The sequence below is a fragment of the Tachypleus tridentatus genome, chromosome 13 (genome assembly GCF_004210375.1).
Source record: "Tachypleus tridentatus isolate NWPU-2018 chromosome 13, ASM421037v1, whole genome shotgun sequence".
Lineage (NCBI taxonomy): Eukaryota > Metazoa > Arthropoda > Merostomata > Xiphosura > Limulidae > Tachypleus > Tachypleus tridentatus.
In genome coordinates this window covers 235,975,793-236,000,195 of record NC_134837.1, presented here as the reverse complement: position 1 = coordinate 236,000,195, position 24,403 = coordinate 235,975,793, and the positions used below count along the sequence as shown (strand labels likewise).

Here is a 24,403-nt window from a genome sequence, read left to right as displayed (position 1 = left end):
TTTTGTCTCTTAAACTCAATATTTCATTCACAAAAAAGAAAAAATGTTACTTGTTTTGGAATTTCGCACAAAATTGTGGGGGCGTTATAATGTGACGGTCAATCCCACTATTCGTTGGTAAAAGAGTAGCCCCAGAGTTGGCGAGTATGTTTGGCGCGACGCGAACTCGCGACCCTCGGATTACGAACCGCACGCTTTACGCGCTTGGCCATGCCAGGCCAAAAATGTTATATACGCTTCCATACAATATATGCTTCAATAAACGTATTGAGACTTGACATATTGCTGTGTTTGGGTACAATACCAGAAATATGTCAAAGACTGCATCTAATTAATCTACTTTAAACTATTCCAATTGCCACTTAAAGTATTCCTCTACAAAATGGCAAAAATGTTTTTGATTTTAAATAATCCAACGTGTTTTCATGGCATATGCACATATGCACTGACCAGCTTGACTGAATTTCGAATTAGACCATATTTTTCATGAAATATTGGCCTACAGATAGCCAAGTTAAAGATTTGCAAACTACAAGCGTATGGTTTTATAGCATATATACCTAAAACAATTAAAGACGATGTACCCTCTATTTTAAATGTTTTCATGACAAATGTGCCTGAATTATGGTTAAAATCAATGGTCCTCAAGCTACATCATATTTTGTTGTTTTTAAATTAAGGGTATAATTCCAATAAAAACTGAAGTTTTCTATGACATTTCGAAAACGTGAAATCCGTTGCTTCCAAGCAGATGAAAGGAAATATTTCAGCTTTTCTGTATCGTGGTAAAACAAATATACTATAATTTCCCAATGTTAACACACACAATGTACCTAACTACTTGTATTTAGTTTACTCACAAATATTATCCAATTGTATTAATTTTCTCATCGTTCATAATACTTTTAAATCCATGAAATAAATTAATGAAAAAATGACTTCATTCCAGGTTTTTAAACAATAAGGCTGCTTTGAAACGAGCTAAACGGAATGTTTTAAAACATTATACCGTAGTGGGGGTCTTAGAAGAAATGAATAAAACACTGAAGGTGTTGGAAGCTCGTATTCCCCAGTTTTTTAGAGGTATTTCTGCGTTATACAGCATTAAACGTAAGTACATCACATGACTGAACTTTATGAAAACTTCAGTAGTTGTTTACGATATGTTTTTCTGTTATAATTGGTTGATTCATAAAGGTTATAATTACTGTCATATTACATCTAATCAAAAACACCCAAAATATGAACAAAATATGCAACAAAAAAACAATTAGCGTGCGACTTAAAGGAATAAAATCAGAATTGGCAGTCAAAATGGTAGCTACATTTGTTTATTGATTAGATATCAGGATTTTTTGTCAATACAAATGAATAAGTCACAGCAAGTAAAAAAGTGACACTCGACAGTAACTAACATCAGCTTTACGATCGCAACCATATAAATCGGAACAAACCTATACACCATAAACATTTATTTTAATTTATGATAGTAATTTTCTTCTCAGTTACGTATTACAATTACAAATATCATGAAAATGAGCAAATAGTAATTTAGATTTAGAACCTAAATAAACGTCGATATGTGTCCAATTTAAAATACTTGCCAACAAGATTGTTAAACAAAGTTTCTTTTTCAATACAAATATATTTTACTTAACCGGGAGCTAGCTAGCTGTGTGTTCTTTCTTTCTACACCAGTCATAAGCCAACTTTTTCCACCGATGAAGTTATATAATGTTTTCATAAAAATATTAATGCCCGATGTGAATCCACTGAGGTTAAATGACAATTCAATGTTTGAAATCTATAAAAGTTCACGGTTGATATATCCGAATTTCCCGATTAATAAGCATTAATAACAGTTATAGCTTCCGGAGTTTGTAGCACACCAGCTTCAGCAAACCAATAATATATACTGTTTCTTGACGCATCACGCTGGTTACATTTATAAGCGTGAAGAAAGATTCCAGAAATTTCGGCCTGCACAACAATATAGTCGATACAGTAGTATTTACGTACACGCATATATTGTTCATACTTATACTGGCAAATCTTCTACAATTTTAGTGAATAGATGGAAATTTTGCTATACAGATTTATGTATAGTAGTATAAGTTACGTACACTTCTAAATATAAATTTAACTTACACAAACATCAATATTAAAACAGATACACAATATTAATTTCACCCCACTTCTAAAACACTATCAATAACCTCCTTAATAGTAACGCCATGGAATCTAGAATGATAGTTTCATGTCATCACCCATATGAACTCGGTGCACCACAGCCGTATGAACCATCATTATTTACACTAATTGCTTAAGCTAATATTCCGTGACGCTAAACATTCTTTAACTAGAAGATTTTTATAAGCTTCAGTTCATTTGGGTTTAAAAGTTGGCAATGAATAATAACTGTCCACGTGATTGATTCTTTTGAGAACTTAAGCTAAATCTTATAATCAAGTGTGCTTGGCTTGACGAATAATAATATATCTATGAGTCCTTTCACCCTATAGTTTTACTGTCTTAAATCAGCCGCCTTTCATTTGAATGACGAAACCTAAAACACAAAAATCCACTTTTGCTCTCAGGTGAAACTATGGTAAAATTTCCAAATAGTTCACGTGACGTTTTCCGTAAGCAAGCACAAAAAACTCTGTTTAAATTTGTTCGTTTTTTGTTTAATAACTTTACACAATTTAGAGTAAATTTGACACCTTATCGTAGTTTGTAAAAAATCTATCTGGGTATTAGGTCTCAAAAAAATCCATAAAAGTTAAGTACGTTTTTTTATGAAATAAAATTTCTCTACTTTTGGTGCAGAGAAAGAATAAGGAAAAATTCACTTAAAATTGGATATTTTATTTCTCATGTATTTCTTAATTATTGTCTCGAAATTTGGTATGTCAAGTAAGATTCCACTAGAACACATCAACTGAAATATGTGATGACTTGTTTGGAACACCACAGTACGAGCTACAGAAGTCGGACGATCGCTAAACTATCACTCTTGTTAATAACACACAGTTCTGGCCGCATAACACACTACACTTGATTTCAAACTTTCATTTCTCTGTGTATTTACCATACATGCCTTGGACGCCAATCTGTTTAGCTTGGGGCTCCCAAGTCCTTAACAATTTTATGTGGGGATAGCAAAAGATTCTCTTAATGAATGGATAAAATTTGTAAATAATAACCATTTTGAGTTTACCTTATTGTCGTTTAAAATAAATTTCAAGCATAACTATAGCTGAGTAAGCACATTTATTGCAATAAATTAAATTATTACATATAATATTTCGTTGTCGTGTCAGTGTCGTCGTCTTTATCAACAAGATAAATGTTTAATTAATTAAGCAATATTTTAATAGAATGATATCTAATACATATATAAGCTACTTGAGTTAATTAAAAGCGTGTATTTTTAAAATTTATTATAAAAACAATCGTTATCGGCTTGGAGTTGTTAAACCGCAAACTGAAAAATTTAGGAGATCGACTATATTCGATTGTCGAGCATTTATTTTGACGTTATAAAGACACATTCTTTGATATTTTGGTATTTTTCAAACTAAACGGAATTTTTGTAACAAATTAATTGAACGGCGAAGGTTGTTGTTGTTTTGAATTAAGCACAAGCTACACAATGGGCGATTTGTGCTCTGCCCACCAGGGGTATCGAAACCCGGTTTGTAGCGTTATAAGTGCGCAGACATACGGCTGAGCCACTGGGGGGTTCGGGGATAACTGTCCCTCTCTCATTTAGAACATTTAGTTAACGTCATTATCTGCCTACACAAATATCTTAATCGAATAACATAATTAACTGTCATAATTATAGCACTCTCTCAGCTATATATTGATAAGCTTTTAATAAGCTTTTCAATGTAGATGCGTTTGTAAAAGTGATAATAAATCTCACATTTCATTCAACTATCCAAACAAAGCTCTTGTAGAGGTGGGTGTTTCTGGCTGGTTGGTTGATCTTCTTCTAACCAAAATGTTAAAAAAAATTAGGGGCCTAGCCGTTTAATCCACGTGCGCTTAAGGTGCCGTTTTTATTCAAAATCTTAATTACGATTTCTACATGTGTAGAAAATCTTATTATATTGTTATATGCATAGACCATATTACGTATATGTTCCTTACTGTTTTTTTATTATTATTGGAAAGACATAGAAACGTAAACTTTTTAGTGCGGATCCAGTACGCATTTAGAAAAGATACCAGACTATAGAAAACAAAAATCTAGCGCTTTGAGAAGGTAAACATTCCTTCAACAGTCGGGTAATTTATTCTATTTTTCAACTAAATGACGCTTTAGTAGCGTGAAAGACCAAATTATTTATTTGACTACAACATTGAACAATCTATTGTGAACAGTCCACAATTTCCTTAATATTTGTGTTTCATTCCATTATAGTAACGTTAAAAGCTTATCTTTGACAGTTTACGCATGGAAATACTTACTTGTTTAATGTTTGATAATAAAATTATGCTTATAACACGTAAAATCCACTCAAAAATATTCTAATTGTGATTCACTTTCCTTGAGAGATAAAATAAAATAATTGAATCTTAAGAAACTGAAAGATGTAGACAAGTAATCATGATAGTAAGAAGTTACTGTCGAAAAACTTGATTTATATCGATGTATTTGTGTTAAAGAAGTAAAGCTTTTGTCTAGTTGACCGTTTCAACTTAATGTATATTGTAGTACATATTGACCCTTTCAACTTAATGTACATTGTAGTACATATTGACCGTTTCAACTTAATGTATATTGTAGTACATATTGACCGTTTCAACTTAATGTATATTGTAGTACATATTGACCGTTTCAACTTAATGTATATTGTAGTACATATTGACCCTTTCAACTTAATGTATATTGTAGTACATATTGACCCTTTCAACTTAATGTATATTGTAGTACATATTGACCGTTTCAACTTAATGTATATTGTAGTACATATTGACCGTTTCAACTTAATGTATATTGTAGTACATATTGACCGTTTCAACTTAATGTATATTGTAGTACATATTGACCGTTTCAACTTAATGAATATTGTAGTACATATTGACCGTTTCAACTTAATGTATATTGTAGTACATATTGACCGTTTCAACTTAATGTATATTGTAGTACATAGGATATCTATAAAAAATAAAACATTTGAAAATATATTAGATTCATGGCTGGAAAGAAAGTAAAAAGAATATTTTGTGGTATGTATTTTGTTTCTTCGACTATTTAAGATTAAAGTTTGTTGAGGGAAAGGTTATTACAATTCTATACAATTCTACATACCTGACGCATTTTTCAACTTTCGAGTATATTTTTTATAAAAAACAACGTATTTGGTTTTAATTTGCTAAGAAATCGTCTTGCATTATGGTTTTCTGATATTTGAAATAAAATATCTAAACGTTTGTTTGTTTTTTGACACAATTTAACGTTCACTGATTCTTGGTTTTAAGTTTCATTGTATATTTCATTGTTAACCAATAACTCTTTACGAAATTGTAGAGGAAAAAAAATTGTGTATGTGAAAGTTTCGCCATTATACACTTACGTAGAAATATATAGTAATTATTTTTGGGTATGATTTATTTTATTTTCATTTGCAGAAAAAGTAAAGAACAGAACTTCGGGAAAAAAGAAGATTTCAGAGAAAGTGAAGAATATATTAAGACAAAACCTAACAATGGAATATGAATTCTACAACTTTATTTGTAAACGTCTTAATGATCAATTCAATCTTATTAAAAAGTCCTCTTGATAACTTGAAATAAAGTGCTAGAAAGATTCCTTTGTAAACATCGCCAATATAAAAGAAGCTCCAAATAACATTTATTTTCTTTATTTAAATGACACAACATTTTAAATACAAGTCAAAACATCTGAATGAAATCCCTTTAACAGTTCTATTTACTCTTCTTTGTCAGTTTGGTTTACTAAAATTAGAAGATTAAAATTTGTTAATTAATTCGAATTTAATTTTTTTTCAGATACTTTAGGGTAATTAATAATTACAATTCAGTATTCAACTTCCTTACAGGAACTGAAATGCGGGTAGTTATAAAAACGAACTCCAACTAAAAGTAAAAATATATCGAAAAAGTTAAATTCTATTTTCTTCATTGTAACACACATACATGCAAGTTTTCGTTTTACCAGAGTAATATATCGGTTTATTTGTCAGTAAAACTTGTTTTCCATATTATTTCAGCAGTCTAATTAATATCCCATTGGTTCTAAAGAATATAACATTCTTCAAAAAAAGGTAAGCTTAAGAACTTATAAACCTTCGAAGCTAGATTCCTTCTGTGGGCATAAATAGCCAATCGTGCAACTTTATTTTTAACGACTAACAAAGTGACTTAAAAAGAACAAAACTGTTACATTTTGTTGCTATAACTTAATAAATTTTACAACATTACATAATTTTTCTATTTTTTGCAAATATTTGTTTTCATTCACAAGTAAAATTTAAAATAAGTTATTTAAGCTGGCTTGAGTTATCACTCTTTAAACATTATAATAACGGTTCAAAGGAAAACGTTTCTTTCGGAAACACTAAAGAACACTTTATACATGTTTTTTATAACTCCATAAAAATTCTTCTTTTCATTCTGTTAAAAATATCAATAATTCTGTGGATTTGATATCTGAATGTTCGTATCATTGGTATTTTTAACCTAATCAGTTTCATATTGGTGATAATTCTGGAATGTGTGACATACGAAATAAAGTTCGAAGACGATTTGAATGGATGATAAAACACTATTACGTGTTTGGCATCGTGACAAATGTATAACGTTATATATTTTTAACTATGCTAAACTTGTAACAAACTTTTCTTCATAACCTATTAAAGTCGTCTTCAAACCATATTCTCTCAAAGTGGGTTTCTCATCAGCGCATTTACTAAACATAAGTTAGAACATCGTTGTGGACGAGAAGTTGCACTCTTTTTAGACAAAATATCACTAAATTTTTTCACGAAAGAGTTATTCAACATTACTTCTTTTAGAATTAGTTTCAGTTACTGCACTGGTCTTCCTTCCTTTATACCCAAGTCTAAAAGATGCAGTAATAAAAAATGTGTATTTTCTAAAAAATAGTGATAAATTTTCTCAATATCATTTCTGGTAAGTACACATTTTTTATTACCTCGTATATTAGATTTCAGTATAAAGGATGAAAGACCAGTGCAATAACTGAAACTAATTTTGTAACAACTTTAGAATAGCACTGAAAAAATAGCTACTAACTTTTGACCAGTAAATTGTTATATTAGTCAAAGGAAAGGCACTGAAAGCTTTTAAAAATATCATATTCCTGTATTAATTTGATGTCATAGAAATATTACTTGTATACCTATTGTTATATAGCATTTGAATAACCATGACGAATTTTCATTTCATTTTTCAAATACCTAAAGAAATTGCCAAGATTTAATGAGTCAGTGCCTGAATGACCGTTGACGTCACAGCTGTGAGATAAAACACCGAAGCCATTGGAATAATTCCGTGGTACTGGTTAATATAATTCTAATTTTGCTTGGTATATTTGCACCAGAAGCTAAATTACGAAAGAGGTGGAAATACCTTTTTGTGATCCACTTTTACATTCCAACCATAAGACAAAGACTACTTTACTGAATTCAACTCAGTCAATAGAGAATTTCGTGCTAAGAAGAAAATTAAATGAATGTCGAAAATGTTTTTGATGAAAATTTATATTCTCACTTTTTATTATCTCTACAATAACACTAAAACTATAGTTGAAATATTCAATGTACTGCAAAATGAAAGTTTAAAAATATGAAATGAAATGCCTTTGTGCCTTTTTTAAATGAGCAATTTGATCCAATCCTTCAAAATTACTTCTCTGCACAGTTTCAACAGTTATCTTTTCGTATTTGCTTCTTTAATTTTACAGTTTTATCAGAGAAGCGTTTTTCCATCTGTCAAAAGCAATAAATCACAATTATAGCTGTTCTCTTAAATTTGGGTATTTAAGTAAAAATTCATGCAACCTTTAAATGTGCATTTTACATACAAGAAATATATTAGTCATTAGTATAGAATGTTTTAAAACTATTATAAATCATTTGGCTTTTTGAGCGAGCTATAAGTAGGTTACAAAAAATTCCTTTAGGTTTTCACGCAGGATTATAAAGTTCGCTCACAAAAAAAAAACAATAAACTATGACAATCTATCATTCTACGACCGCCAAAATCATATTTCTGTAATGAGTTTGTATTTTTACTTGACTGGAGAAGATAAAAGTTTATTATTGAAATTACAAACTGCTGTTTTGAGAAAACAAAATTCAGTGACAAAAAAAGAAGCTCAATAATTTTAAACTTTTTTTGGTTAAAAAATTAAAACTCAGGTAATGTATAAAATATATATAAAGCACAAAAACTTGTGGAATTAATTAATCACGTGAAACACTGTGGAAGGACATTAAAGGCTAAATGTCGAAAGCGGGTAACAAAAAGCACCATTACCTCCACCACTTTGACTGTTTCCTCTTTCTCCAAGATCACGCTGACCACCCCATAGTGTATATCTTGTTTTATGTACATACATACTGAGTTCTCAAAGCTTGTACAACACTTTTGGTCATGTAATAATGAATTCTGTAATAATATGTCATAAATAAATATTATGAAAGTTTGGATTTTTGTGTTATTTTTCATAGCATCCACCCCCACAGTTTTGAAGTTCATAACCCGGATAAAGGATGGGTACCTCAGCTTGTATATTACAAAATAAATTTTCTTATCACATTTATTAGCATTCCTTGATAATTAAACGGTCTAATTTTATTTTTAATGTAACTCTATAAAAATGTGATAACAGGCACATTTTTACCTGTCTGTTGGGACAAAGTTACATTTATCGACAGCCAGTATCGAGCTATATACACCAGTAAATAACACCCAACGTATCTGTTCGAACTACTCTCAAGAAATATAAACAATGAGCCTAAAACCAATGATATATATTGACCTGTGAGAGAACAAATCAGAAAAAGGCTATTCCCAAACCCATGCTCAAAGCAATATGCAACGGATAATTTAACCTGGCAATATTTCGATATGAAAATATTATCTTGATTTATTTTATAAGTTGCAGTATAGTCGATATGCATTCATAAAAGGTACTATTAGAATCGGTTCAAATAAGAATTCATCCTTTTCTGCAAACAGTAAGTTCGTTTTCCCTCGGTGGACTCAGCAAAGAGCCCTATGTGGCTTTGGTATAAAAAATACACACACGCGCAAACAGTAAATGATTAACCACTAGACCCGCTAGGCTTTAGTGTAGCGCATCACAGTCATGAATCTGTATTTATCTGAATACAACTATCTGAAGTTGTTAAGGTGAAATGAAATGTTCATTTTGTAAATTGCATAAAACAGCACTCAAACATTAAATAATACTGAGTTTTTAAATGTTTCTCTTAATTATTCTTGATTTTTTATTGTTGTTGTTTAGAATTTAACACAAAGCTACACAATGGGCTATCTGTGCTCTGCCTAACACGAATATCGAAACCCAGTTTCTCGTGTTGTGAGTCCGCAGACATGCCGCTGTGCCACTGGAGGACCAATTATTCTTGATATTTGCTATTTGTTTTCTTATTAACTCCGTCTATGAAGCACTTCCTCTTATTAATTTGAAATTTTATTCTCACTGGTTTCTTGAAAATATCTTTTTCTCCAGTAAAAGCGTAGGCGGCCGCCATGGCCAGGTGGTTAGGTCGCTTGACTTGCAACTTGATATATTCGGAAGCATATTAAGTTAAATTCATTTTCTGCCCAAGTTTAAATCAGTAATATTTTAAAATATCTTTTTAAGAGACTTTCATTTCCCTGCAATACTTACATAATTATGACCGCTGACACATTCGGTAAACGGCTCCATTAGGGCGCTCTACTCGTAATCTGAGGGTCACAAGCTCGAATTCCCGTTCAGCTAAACATGCTCAGCCCTTCAGCCGTTGGGATGCCTTAATGTTACAAAAAATCCCACTATTCGTTGGTACAAGAACATCCCAAGAGCTGGCGGTGGGTGTTGATGACTAGCTGCCCTTCACTGCCAAATTAGGGATGGCTAACGCAGTTTAGCCTTTGTTTAGAATTGTGCGAAATTTAAGAATAAATACAAGCGTAGGCCTAAATCAGTACTCTACTTCAACTGAGCTATTCTAAAATTGATCTCAAACTAGACTAATCTTTAACTTCCATTGCAATTGAGCTCTCATAAAATGAAATAACTAGTAAAACAGTTCTCTTTTACTTACAAGAATTCAAATTACCACAATACTTTTCAAAAAGTTCCAATACAGAATGTTACGTCATACTCCAAGAGCTTACATAATTACATTGTTTGTTTTGGAATTTCGCACAAAGCTACTCGAGGGCTATCTGTGCTAGCCGTCCCTAATTTAGCAGTGTAAGACTAGAGGGAAACAAAAAGCACCATTACCTCCACCACTTTGACCGTTTCCTCTTTCTCCAAGATCACGCTGACCACCCCACAGTGTATATCTTGTTTTATGTACATACATACTGAGTTCTCAAAGCTTGTACAACACTTTTGGTCATGTAATAATGAATTACATCACCAACCACCGCCAACTCTTGGACTACTCTTTTACCAACGAAAAGTGGGATTGACCGTAACATTATAACGCCCCCACGGCTGAAAGGGCGAGCATGTTTGGCGCAACGGGGATGCGAACCCGCAACCCTCGGATTACGAGTCGCACTTCTTAACACGCTTGGGCATGCTGGGCCAACATAATTACGTTACAAATACATTACATAATTAAATAACGAATTTATAATGATGTTTACGAAAAATAAATATACAGAAAATATGTGCATGGTATAAGTACAATTTTCATATCACTAATATAAATGTTAAACTTTCACATAAGATTTTCATAAGAAAATAAATATATGTTTTGAAGCATTTCGTAGTCAACTTTTCTTGATGACGCTAGCTACTAATGCCGTTTGCTTTTATGAACTTATGGTTCTGAGGTACGTTACTGCTGTAGCTGTGTTTTCGATGCTTTAATATACATATTAGATAAAAAGCACATGACACTAAAATCGAAAATTTTGTAAACAGAGGCCTAGACTGCCTAGAATGTTCTAAATTTGGCGTGAAAAATCTCGTATCTTCAACAAATATCTAGAAGTGAGACATCAGATATAAAATCCTAGAGGACTAAGCAATTAGTAAACTAGCAGTTAATCAGTGAACCATTGAGTCAGTTGTTTTCCGTAGGTATAGAATCAGTCAGTCCGTATACTTCAGTGTTATTTTTAACGAAATCAACATTAGTGATATAATGTTGTTATGAGGTAATGCAGCAAATAAGTAGTGAGTCAATCACGAAAGAATGTGGCATATCTTTTAGCAGTAAAACCCACATTTCAACTTTAAATTAGGATAAAATGGCTTAAAATGTTTGAATGATTAGAATTCTGAATATCGTTTATTGTATTTAAGTAAAGAGAAATTTCAAATGATGAAAAATATCTATACATATAAGAGAGTACGGTGCGAATGAAATCTGTTAAAGCTGTAAGAGAAAATTATTATAGCACCAATAATTTTATGATATATATTTTTATTAGTAATAACAAAGTCAAAAAACTGAGTCCAACATGACGCACTTGTTAGTATGCCGGACTATGGATATACGGATCCCTAGTTCGCGTTTCGTCACCGAAAAAAGAAAATCGCGCTCCTTACTTTGACAACATGGATAGGTTATAATGTGACGGTCAAATCTTATTATTCGGTCAGACAAAGATAGCCCCAAAGTTGGTAATGTCAACTGTTCACTAGCTGCTTTCATCTAACTAATACTTCAAAATTACGTATATTTTATGCTGATAGCCCTTGAATAGCTTTATACGGATATACACAAAGAAACAAAAAAGGCATCAATCTCACAGTCTAAGTCCTGCTCACCATCTCGTAATTAGCCTATAAGCTTAATAAGCACATTAATAATAAAAGAACAACGACTGAACATTAAATGAACTTCAAAATGTTTAAAGCATCTTGATCAAACCTTTTGAGAAAAGAGGACAAGTTATTATATATGAATATGCCATACCTTCCTATCTTCTTGTAACATTGTAGTATTTATTTTGAATTTGCTCTTTGTCTCTATACTTGTGGGTTTCACGTAACACGTGGTTGAAAAAAACGTTAAGTTCATCTCGTTCCAGTTAAAATTATTCCTCTATTATTGGAAAAATCAATGTCGTACAATAGTAGATCAGGCGATGTCCAGGGATTACAGCCCTGTCCACGTGGGAGTGAGGATGACCAGCAAGTGATCAATGCTAGTTGCTCTCAGTAAATGCAATTTTTCTTGCAATCGAAGACTATGATTTTAGACAGTCTAGAACAGGGTTTTGAAGGAGTAGTAGTTGATTTCAGTCAAAGAAGAAGTACTATAAAGTAAGTGCAAACTATATTTGTGCTTAGTGTTGTAATAAAAATTATTTTACATTGTAATCAATCTGGTTATTCCATCTACCACCACGACTTAGATAGTCAACGACTTAACATTATTTGATGATCGACAGCTTGACGAAATCATTTGTTATTGAGCAGACCTGCTCCTTTGCTCGAAAGACAAAAAGAAATAAAACTGAAGGCTAGTAACTGTGGCAACGATCTATTTTTTTATTTGTTTGTTTGGTTGTTGTTGTTTTTCACTTGTCATCTCCTGTATTTCAGATCTTTAAACATTCTTCCCGTGCTTATGACAACTCCTATTCTTTCTATTAGGATAAAAGAAAAAAGAATGCACGTTTATTTATGGAGATTTTTAATCTTCAAAAATATAGTTCCACTTGCTATCAAGGTGCTTTCAAACATGCTCGCCCTTTCAGCCGAAGGGATGTTATAAGTGGCGATCAGTCCTACTTTTCATTGGCAAAAAAGTAGCCCAAGAATTGGCAGTGGGTGGTGATGAATAGATGTATTCTTTCTAGTCTTGCACTGCTAAATTAGGGATGGCTAATGCAGATAGCTCTCGTGTAGCTTTGCTCGGAATTAAAAACAAACAAACAAACACAATGTTGTGTAAAAATTATACTAAACGGAACAACGCTCACATTCTAAACAAAACATTATTTTACAAAATTATACGTCAAAACATAAACTGCTTCCCAGAACGTGGTATGAGTCATGGCAATAGAAAATTAAATGTCGTTCCCTCTCGCCACTGGTTTATCAAGTCTATTGTGTCAGAGTAGTGTCAGTGTTTCTTATTCGAATCAGTGCAAACATTCCTTTTCTAATAAGTTACTCCCAGCCTCAAACCCTAATAATTGTAACGGATTTACTATGAAATTTATTTTAATATTGATGTTTGTTTTAGTTAAATATATATATATTTAGCAATACTTTTCACTTATATTGTTACATGTGTGTTGCGAAAGTCCCCTCCAATTCTCTAAATTTGTAGAAGAATCTCGAGTGTAAAAATCAATAATATATGGTTTACACAAACACTAGTGTATTTTCGAATATTGTTCCCAACTGAATTTTCGAGAACCTCATACTAAAAGTTTAAAAATCGACGTGCCAAGAGCAAGAATAATATTGTTGGTTTGTTACAGTTAGTATAATATAAGCCTCAGAAGCTGTAACTGTGATAAATATTTATTAATTAGAAACTATAGATATTTGACCAGGAACGTTTATAGAGTTCGAACATTGCAAACCGTTTAACTTCAGTGAATTAACTTCGAACGTTAGCATTTCTACGAAAGCATTAGATTTTTTTTTGCATTTATTATAATTAAAACCCATTTGTCATTTATTTGCTCAACTCACTAAATAATCTATATTCTTTTGTAAAGCAGAAGCATTCTCTTCACAGCTATCAACATCCAAGACGTTAATATCATCTGCAAAGTTAAATAAGTCCTTGACAATTTCTTCATCTATATCATTGATGTAAATAAAAAATATCAAAAGTCCTAAGTCTGATCCCTGAGATATCCCACTTGTGACATTAATTCAGTTTGATTGAACTTCATTTATAGCCCTCTGCTTTCTTTCATCCATATACCCACCTATCTAATGAGCTAGCTTATCCACCACACCTATAATACTGTGGCCAATAGATATAACTTTATTTCACAATAGTTTTATGTGGCACCTTGTTGAATAGTTTCTCAAAATCCAGATACACCAAATCCGCATCCTTACCCTCATCTACAAAAACAGTAACTTTTTCAAAGAATGTCAAAAGATTTATAAGGCAAAATTTTCCCTTAGAGAAACCGTATTGATTAACTAATAAAATTTTAAACTTTACCTCAGCAAAAACACTAATGCATGTTTCCGACATTAGCACTTACTTTACACGTATATTATTAAATGTATGCAAAACACCTGCACAAACATTTATAAATTTTATTTGAATATACTTTACGACAAATATTATAAACTAGTTATGAAAAGGTGAAAATCATCAGTTATTTCAACTGTGATAATAACCAATTACTTTGTATTCTCTCTTGAAATAATAACATTTTTTTACATATTGCCTGATATTATCCAGTTCTAGATAATAACACTCTTAACTTACACTCACGTAATTTATTTTTTCTTTCGAATGAAATTTAATAATCTCTATAATGAATATTCTCGGTTTACCATATCAATATCATGCCACATCCCTATGTTCAGTTTCCTGTACTTCTCTATAGATGACGCTAAACCAGACATTGCTGCGATTCCCTTTTTTTAAAGTCAGAAATATCGTGAAAATGTATTTTTGCTTTAACGCGAGCTAAGACGGGAATACTTTTTCTTTTTAAAGGCTTTTATGTTTTTGTAAAGCTTTAAAAATGAAGTGATTGGTTTAGTTTGTTTTGAATTTCGCGCAAATCTACTCTTTTACCAACGAATAGTGGGATGGACCGCACATTATGACACCCCCATGGTTGAAAGGGCGAGCATGTTTGGTGTGACGGGGATTCAAACCCGCGACCCTCGTATTACGAGTCGAGTGCCTTAACCACCAGACCATGCCGGCCAAGATGAAGCAAAAACACATCCACGATGCAAATATAATTTCAAATATAATTCCACATTTTTAATTCCCGTTTTATATTTGGAAATTATCCTTGTCTAATACTGCAATTAGACCAATTTCCACTTATTGATATTGACTTTATCAAATAGACCTAAGCGTTATATCTGATAAACAAAATGTCTAAATGTAATATTTGAATGAATAATTTCCTCATAACAAACTCTTATTGAATAACAACATTTTTCTTTGTTTGCTACGAAACAAGCACAAACATTGTTAATTGCATGTTTTTAATACTGTGATACAAGGATGAGCCGTGTTAGGAGTGTGTGTTATGGTCTTCATCATAAAGAATATTTAATATGAAACTAGGATGCGCTTTGAGAGGAGTAACAATAGCATCACATAGAGGTTTTTATGCATTTCATCATAATATTTGGAATAATTACAATAGTATAGGAGAAATTAATGTAAATACATGAAAGGGCTGATGGAAAATGTCATCACACTAAATGGGTCTAAGTGAAGCCAGGATAAGCAGTGGGACAAGTGGTTGTGGAGCCATACAGGAATGTGCGTATGTGTGATTAGAGTATAATTGTGTTTAATTGTTATTATTTCACTCTATGATGTGACAATGTTGTTCATGCATATCCTCTTACCAATAGTGTGGTTGAAAAGTGTTAAAGAAAGGTGGATATAAAACTAGTCTTCATTAAAAATATTCTTCTTTCCCAGGTTCAACTACAGTCGAGTGGTTCGAGCCTGTTTGTCTTGTGTGGAAGTAATAGACTCAAATTTTCAACATTCTAATTCATTTCATATTGCAATCAGTATTTAAACAGAAATAAAATAATAACGTAGTAAAAGTGATAGCTTCTAAAGATAGTCCAGACAGCACAATATCAAGTTGTTTGAATATTTAACACAAATATCTTTACTTGCAATTATTGCGATAGTTGGCGTCAAAATAAGAAATTATTTTAATAACAGTTTAATGGTATATACAATTAAATATACTCTCAATAAATTATCATTCGTAGATTATCCACTCTGGGCGGATAATATATTTCTTATTCTTTCATTGCAGCTAATTTGACTGGAGTGTTATAAGAAGTAAGCGTTACACGTAATAAAAAATAAAATACATTGTTTATAAATTAATAACATGATAAGTAATGTGAACAAGTTTTCTTAAAATGTAATTATGAAATAAAGTATGAAGGAAATAAATTAATTATAAAGGTGAGAATAGTTCTACTTTCCATGATCCATGTGTTAATTAAAACAACATTTATTGTAGAAATTTTTATAGGTCAAATATAGACTTTTACAGACGGTAAAGTTTTGTCTTCTCAATTTCAAGCTTCTAAAACAAATATTTAATCAAAATATACTCTTAATAAGTATTAAACAAATGAGAGTTTGTATAACTTTTGTTGCTTCAATGAATCTTTTTGTATGCTTTCTCAGGTTATTCTTGTTAGAGATCATGGTGAACCCCCCTCCCATAGTGTGTGTCCTCATGGTAACAAAAGAGATACCATCACACTCATGTTGTGGGTGAACACTTCAACTGTTCTCCAAACGAATTCTGCCCGAGAGTTTCTTTCATTGTTTGGTTTGGTTTGAATTTCGAGTTTGGAAAAAAAGTTATTTAAAATTAAATACTTTTCAAATATGCAACAATTTAATTAAAAAGTTAACAAGAAAGGTAATATATCTGTTATTATTTGTAGCTTCCATTTGACCTGCATGTTACGAAAAAGGCGTGAATCTCCATCTCAACATCTGTATAAGATTCTGCAGCTTTTAAATGTCGATCTTGTAATCTTCTAAATCTGAATGACCAGATCTAATCATTGCTCAAAAATTAGTTATCCAAAGTAACATGATATTTTTGTAAACTAAAGAACACATCCAGAATGAGTGAAGGGAAAATCACCTTCATAAAAGTTTTGTGTCGAGTTCTTTTACTAGAATGAATTGAAAACATGCTACTAGCATATTCTGTACCCACATGATGACAAATAAAGGTCCCCGGAGGAAAGCGGTAAGGTCCCCGAACTTGCAATGCAGTAGACACAGTAGATAGCCGACTGTCGCTTTGGTAAGAAAACAAACAGACAACTGGTTTGTCTGTTTGTTTAGAATTTTTCAAAAACTACAAGAGAACTGTTTGCAATAGCCGTCCTTAATTTAATGGTGAGAGACTACAGAGAAGGGAGCAAGTCTTCACCATCTCTTGGGTTACTCTTTTAGCAACGAACAGTGGGATTTACAGTCACTTTTTAAGGCCCCCACGGCTGAAAGTGAGAGCATGTTTGGTGAAATGGGAATTTGAGTCTGCGACCCTCAAAATTGTGATTCGAGAGCCTTAATCGCCTGGTTATGCCGGACCCAGACAAGTAAAAAACAAAAGTTACATTTTGGTTACAAAGAGGAAGTTTAATATGTAGTGCAATATTTATAATAAATTCGTTCGTTTTAAATAAAAATAATATACTCTGCCAAAAATGTTGTCTAGGCCAACTTAAACCAGCCAATTAAGAAAAGATGAGTTTAAGTGTGATGGGCGATAAAAATATTCGAATATAAAGCTTGGATAAAAAGATAACCGTTTGACATTTTGGCTGCGTAATGGATCATCTCTAACTTTCCTTTCAAAATATATGCGAAAACAAAATGTATTTAAAAGGAAAATTAGATAAAAAATTTCGGTTGCGTTTCCTCTGGCAAAAATTAAATTACCCTCCCCCCCCCCTATTCATAACATCAATTGTCGTTAATTGCTGTACTTAGCGCTACCTATAGATCAGTAGAGAAAATTAAACAGATAGATGCTGAATAATACTGAATTATATGACCAGTAAGTGATTTTTATCCACAGACATTGGAAAGTAAAATTATTATTAAGTCTATATTTTCATCAACCAAATTCTACAACAAAAGAAACTTACCAGTTAAGCTTATAGCACGTATATAAAAAGAGTATTTACCTAAATATCAGTATTATAAATAAAAAAGTTGTGTTTTAGCCACTAACGAATAAAGAAATATTATACTAGTTACTAATGTGGCATATTATAAAATAAAGAATTTTAAATTAATCTTTTATTTCAGAGTATGGTTGTGCGATATTTAGTTCTTTTTTCACGGATCTCATTACTGGCCTGATTGGTTTCTTTATCTAGCGAAACCATAGTGACATGAACATGTTGAATATCATTTTACACCTGCACTTATCACCGTATCGTCAGCAAATTACTACAAGATTTACCTCGTGTTCATCTTCACGCATACAACTTTTTCAATATAAAAGGTCATCCCAAGAACATGCAAAGGGTTGCAAAGATTCGCCATTTATGGTATTTAAAAGATTTGTACGCATTTTACAGCAATAAAATCGCAAAAAAAAAAAATAAAGGCAATACGATTAAAATGCTATTTACACAAATGGCTCTCTGGTAAATCTGTAACTTGTAGCTATTTACTGATGTTATTCATTCATTCATTCACCTCTCGATTCCATCAAAAAACATAGGGCCGCAATCACTTGCTGATTCTTCAACAGGTTATTTAAGTGAGTAGGTTGTTAGCCCACTGCACAGAGCCGTCCCTAATTTTGCAGTGTAAGACTAGAGGGAAGGCAGCTAGTCATCACCACCCACCGCCAACTCTTGGGCTACTCTTTTACCAACGAATAGTGGGATTGACCGTAACATTATAACGCCCCCACGGCTGGGAGGGCGAGCATGTTTGGCGCGACGCGGGCGCGCACCCGCGACCCTCGGATTACGAGTCGCACGCCTTAGCGCGCTCGGCCATGCCGGGCCTTTACTGATGTTATATTTAACATCAATTCATTAGCGTCGTTTTTTAATTGTTACTAGAGGTACGTTGTGTGGATCTGGAAACTTTTCTATTATTTGATACATGGTTGTTTATCTCGTGCTTGATATCAATAGCACTCTTCCTTCTGCCCCAAAGGCTGGATAAACGAAGATACTTAACATCAGTATCATTGAGTTTAGATGTTTTCAAATTTACCTGTCTCGGCTTCACGATCTAGGGTATACTTGACAGTATTTAGGGTCCATTTGAAATGGTCCGTAGAATTTGTCAGAGAATCCTAACCAGCATCACGTAGAGTTTTAATGAGAACTCTCTGATAATTCTCTATACTTTTGGATGCGTGGCATGACATCAAAACTAGATATATAGTGTTAAACATCGTTTTTATTGAGGTTTATTGTGGAGTGCTATTAAACTGATATCTTTTAGCGTATACCGGTACAAATATTTCTTGTTCGTTGCTACTTTGGCTCATTAATTTGTCAACAGGGATCAGTGAAGCATTACTATAGCCCTGAAATTAGTATTGTGCAATGGCATTGAGTAATTAGCCCCATAAAATGAAAATAATAACAAAATAACCTCTTCTCTTAACACTTCTGCACATTACTGTATGTTAAAATAGATACGAAAGTTTTAATTCGGTGTTTTAATTATTTAATTAATTAAATTTTAATCACAAACATATAGTAATTTCGCTGCCTATAATTAACAAGTATTTAAACAGATAACTTGTATTTTAAAGGAAAGTAATTCCCAATCATGGCCAACTTGTATGTATTCTTCTATGAAAATATACTTCTGAAACAAGCAGTAAATTCTAATTTATACAACCATAATTTCGCTATAATAACGATTTAATTTTTATCAATAATTTAAACTTCAATCCTACACAAATATATCCAAATAAACTTGTTACAAATAAGTACTAACTGTGCTCAGTATTTAGGCTTAAGATATGGTTTTCGTTGAAAGCAAAAAGCAGTTGATCATTTCTGATAAGGCCCGGCATGGCCGAGCTCGTTAAGGCATGCGCTCGTAATCTGAGGGTCGCGGGTTCGCATCCGAGTCGCGCTAAACATGCTCGCCCTCCCAGCCGTGGGGGCGTTATTATGTGACGGTCAATCCCACTTTTCGTTGGTAAAAGAGTAGCCCAAGAGTTGGCGGTGGGTGGTGATGACTAGCTGCCTTCCCTCTAGTCTTACACTGCAAAATTAGGGACGGCTAGCATAGATAGCCCTCGAGTAGCTTTGTGCGAAAATTCAAAACAAACAAACAAACATTTCTGATAAAAGAGCCCCAGTTACACAGTGTTATGTCTGCGGACTTATACCGCTAGAAAGTGAATTTCGATACCTGTAATGGGTATAACACAGGTAGCCCTTTGTGCAGTTTTGTGCTTACTACAAAACAATAACTGTCAGAAGAGAATATTTTAATTTTTTCATCCTTGGTCTATCTATATTGACTATTTGTGTGTGTGTTTTTCTTATAGCAAAACCAGATTACGCTATCTGCTGAGTCCTCCAGTGACTATTGTAATAACGGTAATTTTTGTAACGTGCAGTTACTGGCAGGTACATGTAAAAATAATGAATGTAAAAACTGGGAAATAAATATTATACTTTTTATAATAAATATTGTAGTATGTTAAATATATATATATATATATATATATAAATTAATTGATCGCCTTATTTCTTTTCTTGAAATTGTAAAGAGGACGCTAGTTATTCAAGATTCTCTAAAGATTATAAATAATAAACCTTTTAATAGGTAGTTAGGAATTAATTTGGTATACCGGGACGGAAAGACCAACTTCAGGTAACTGGGATTGTCCCAGTTTTCCCGGCTTATACTTAAATAAGCCTTAGCCGCCATAGGAGAGGAGGATTATTAATTATTACTTAATTATCAAGGTGAGGGTTTATGCTTTCAATTACCATCATTTTGTAATAATTATTTAATTAGCCGTAAAACAGGCGCCATCATCAATTGATGCTGCTACCTACAACATTCCCAATATTTAAAGGTTGAAAGGTGGCGATTGGGAGTTCTACGAATGTAAGAATATATTATAATATGGAGGTTTATTTCTAGTAGTAACTTTACTATAGAATATGATGTAACAATATAAGGATATTTTTAACAACTGCCTTCTCATTCAGTGAAGCAGTGAAAGTTAAGTAGGAGTCAAAGCACTCGGCTCTTAACCCCTGAATTGGTTTTCAGTGGCTGTTTGGTTTGATATTTGTTTGCTCTTGAATCATGCCAGATCGATGAAATATCTCTGGTATTTTCACTTAATGTTTTAACTGCTATAATCACAGAAGTTTCCGCTGTGAATTTAAAATATACTTAAAAGGACTGACAATGAACAAATTTTTGTTGTCTTTTCATAATTGACATCTAAGTTTTTTTTATAATAATTTACATCATTGTTTTATAGTTCTGATTTGTTCCAACGTATACTATTAGAGCTATTTACTTCCACGTTATATATGTTACATTAAAATTTTTGTTACTGTTTTAAGTTTGTAAGTGCTTCATGAAGTACAAGCCTTTTTGGAAGCCAGCAAAGCTCCTGTCTATTAAAATAACGTCTTGTTCTAAACCCACTTAAGACAGTTAAAACAATTTCCTTGGTCAAGTGATATTTGTAAACGCTTGTTTTGTCACGTATATATTGCATGCAGAATAAGTATCCCTTTTGGAAGTATGGGCCACCCAGATTAACTGGATCTCCATTTGACTAACTCGCCACTATGTTGGCCACTGCATTCATCACTTAGCATATCTTACCATCTGACTCAGTCATGCTCTTTCGTTATGGACTGATAAACGGAACCCATGAAGAGTGGGGAAAAAATGGTGACATAGACTACAGACATTGTTTCTTATGTAAAATAGCTAACTAAGACTAACCGCCATATAAATGTAAAGTTTAACATTTGACTGAAAATCCACTAACACTTGCATTGCTTCTTTCAGATACAATTTCAGTACTAGCTAAGTGTGATTACAAAGTCTTACTATTATGTTGTGGCTGAAGTGATATGCTCATAGCCTATATTTTCCTGTATCTTAACTGCCCTTTGTACTGAAATAATCTTAAATATTAAGAAGAGTCATGTGCTTAAAAGATATTTAATCTGCTTAATTAAAAATATTTCACAACCACATAAGAATACACCAAGTTCAGATTTCGTATGCTAAGTTACTATACTTGAATTTCATTTTCTATAAATAACTTTATGCAGTCTTGAATATTTTGATTTGGTTAATAAGTCATGGTATGTAATTTTTTAACATAAGAAAAGATAATTAGGATACATATAATTTAGAATATTTATTTATTCATCCATAAAAGTTTACCTATTGTTTTTCTAACTAATTCCATTAAAAATGTTTACAGTAATACTTAGGCCTCAATATAATAGAGATGAATGTCCACTTAATTCATAATTAACTTAAAGTTCCATATTCGTGATTTTGGGTTCAGTTGGAAGTACATTACAGATGAGTCATTCCAAGACTTAAAAAAAAAAAAATTAGGAAAGGTTAATAAGGAAAAACAAGAAATTAAAAGTAATGTATGACCAGTATAGAAATGTGTATCTTTAACTTTCATGACTTGCATGTACACTTTATAAACAAAATGTACCATACAATGAAAGTAATAGCAACACTATTCTTCAAAGTTTACTGGTCCTTCAAGTAATCTTAAACAGTGAAAGACAAATGTACTAGTTTGCAAGCAATAAGAGTTCTCTATCATAAGATAAATGTAATACATATAGCGGTAAAACTTAAAGAAAATATACAAGGAAAATGAAGCTGGCATAGTAACATACAAGTTTACACAGAATGTTGTGTTTGTATTTTCTGTATCCAACAACTACAGCAATGCTGAATATTTGATAAAGTAGTCTTGCTGATTTAGTTTCTACCAACGTTTGTAAAACAAATTAAGCAAAAATTAGTGTTTGTTCTCTGGGAAGTGTTACAAATAAGTAACTTACTAAGTGGGAAAAAGAAAAATGTTTTTAGTATGTTACTTTAACAATGTCAGAAAAACAGATTCAAGAACTTTTGATATAAAATGATACACCCTATAACCCAAGCACTTTTAGAAGGTGGACCAATCAAAAGTACTAAGATTATATGATTTTTATCAATAAATAAATATTTACTTTTGCCACTAAATCAGGTCCTTTTTCTACCCATTTACCCTATAGCTGTACAAGTTGGAAATGGAAATGTTATTTTGATAAGTTTGGCTTCTGTTTTTCATTGTGTTAGCTCACAGTTGCTACTTTGTTGAACTCCTTACCACACAAATAGTAAAATAACAAAACTGTTTGCTGGTACCAGCAACCAATGTTTAAAGTAGTTAACTATTCAGACTAAAGTAAATTTTAAATGTTTAGGTATTTCTGAATAAAGGAAAGGTAATTGATGACATTGGACATTAAATACTAATTATAACTACAACTTAGTTCTGTGCTTAATTCTAATTTCTTTAATCTATTTCCAAAATAGTTCCTAACCAAAGTTAAATTCAAGATTTCTTAATGTGGACACTAATTAGTTTAAAATACCTAACATATTCACAATATACTCTTAAAGTACATTAGATATGAAACAGGTTTAATAATTCAATATTAATTTAAACTACTCAGTCTGGTTTTCTGTTACATCTTTGACACAGCCAGCTTACTGTCATTGAATACTAAACCAGGAAATAAAGCATTTATTCAAATAAAACTTGTTTTATACTTTTTCTAAAGGTAACTTTTCTAATCAGTTAAATTTCCCTATAGGAATTGAGAATTTTTATCAAACAATTAACATTCTTCCACCATAACATTAGTATTTCATCATTCCTTTCCTTTCTCATATAATGCTCACTTTGACATTTGTCATCATAATGACTGAGAACATAGGAAAATGTGAAACTTAATTTCACAGCAAATGTATTCACAACTTATTCTAATACATTTATTTGAAATTGGGACAACAAATTGATTGAGATGGCCATATATTTACCTTTCAACAACATACAGTAATGTGATCCAAATGTATACTTTTAATTGTGGCTCATAATTTTAGGTTAGAAATTAATCATTGAAGCTTCTAATATAGTTTTACATCTGAAATACTCTAGTAAATCTCAACCTGTGATTGCTGATTTGGTAACCCTTTAATCTCTAATGCATTGTGAAATATAAAAATTTTTCAAGTGTCCTTTTACAGAAATGAGTGAGCTATATAAGCCATACCAACAACAGAAAGAAAGCCTTGAACACCATTCTCCTGTTCAACAGTGAAGTTATGCAAGAACAAAGGTAGCTGTTAAGTGGGCTACATTTATCTAAAAATCATACAGTGGAAGTATTACTCTAATTGTGGTGATAATTTAGAATTTA

General features: G+C 32.1%; 1 protein-coding gene across 1 annotated transcript; it reads left to right on the top strand.

Annotated features, from left to right (window-relative positions):
• Window positions 1–911: 911 nt before the first annotated feature.
• LOC143239499 (uronyl 2-sulfotransferase homolog pip-like) lies at window positions 912–6,816 on the top strand. Its single transcript, XM_076480622.1, has 2 exons — window positions 912–1,110; window positions 5,644–6,816. The coding sequence occupies exons 1-2, from the start codon at window positions 1,032–1,034 to the stop codon at window positions 5,793–5,795; spliced, it is 231 nt and encodes a 76-aa protein (XP_076336737.1). The 5' UTR covers window positions 912–1,031; the 3' UTR covers window positions 5,796–6,816.
• The last annotated feature ends 17,587 nt before the right edge of the window (window positions 6,817–24,403 follow it).

Coding starts and splice junctions, on each gene's coding strand:
- LOC143239499 (XM_076480622.1), top strand. CDS start 1,032: ATGAATAAAACACTGAAGGTGTTGGAAGCTCGTATTCCCCAGTTTTTT. Junction 1,111..5,643: donor TGCGTTATACAGCATTAAAC/GTAAGTACATCA, acceptor TTTCATTTGCAG/AAAAAGTAAAGAACAGAACT.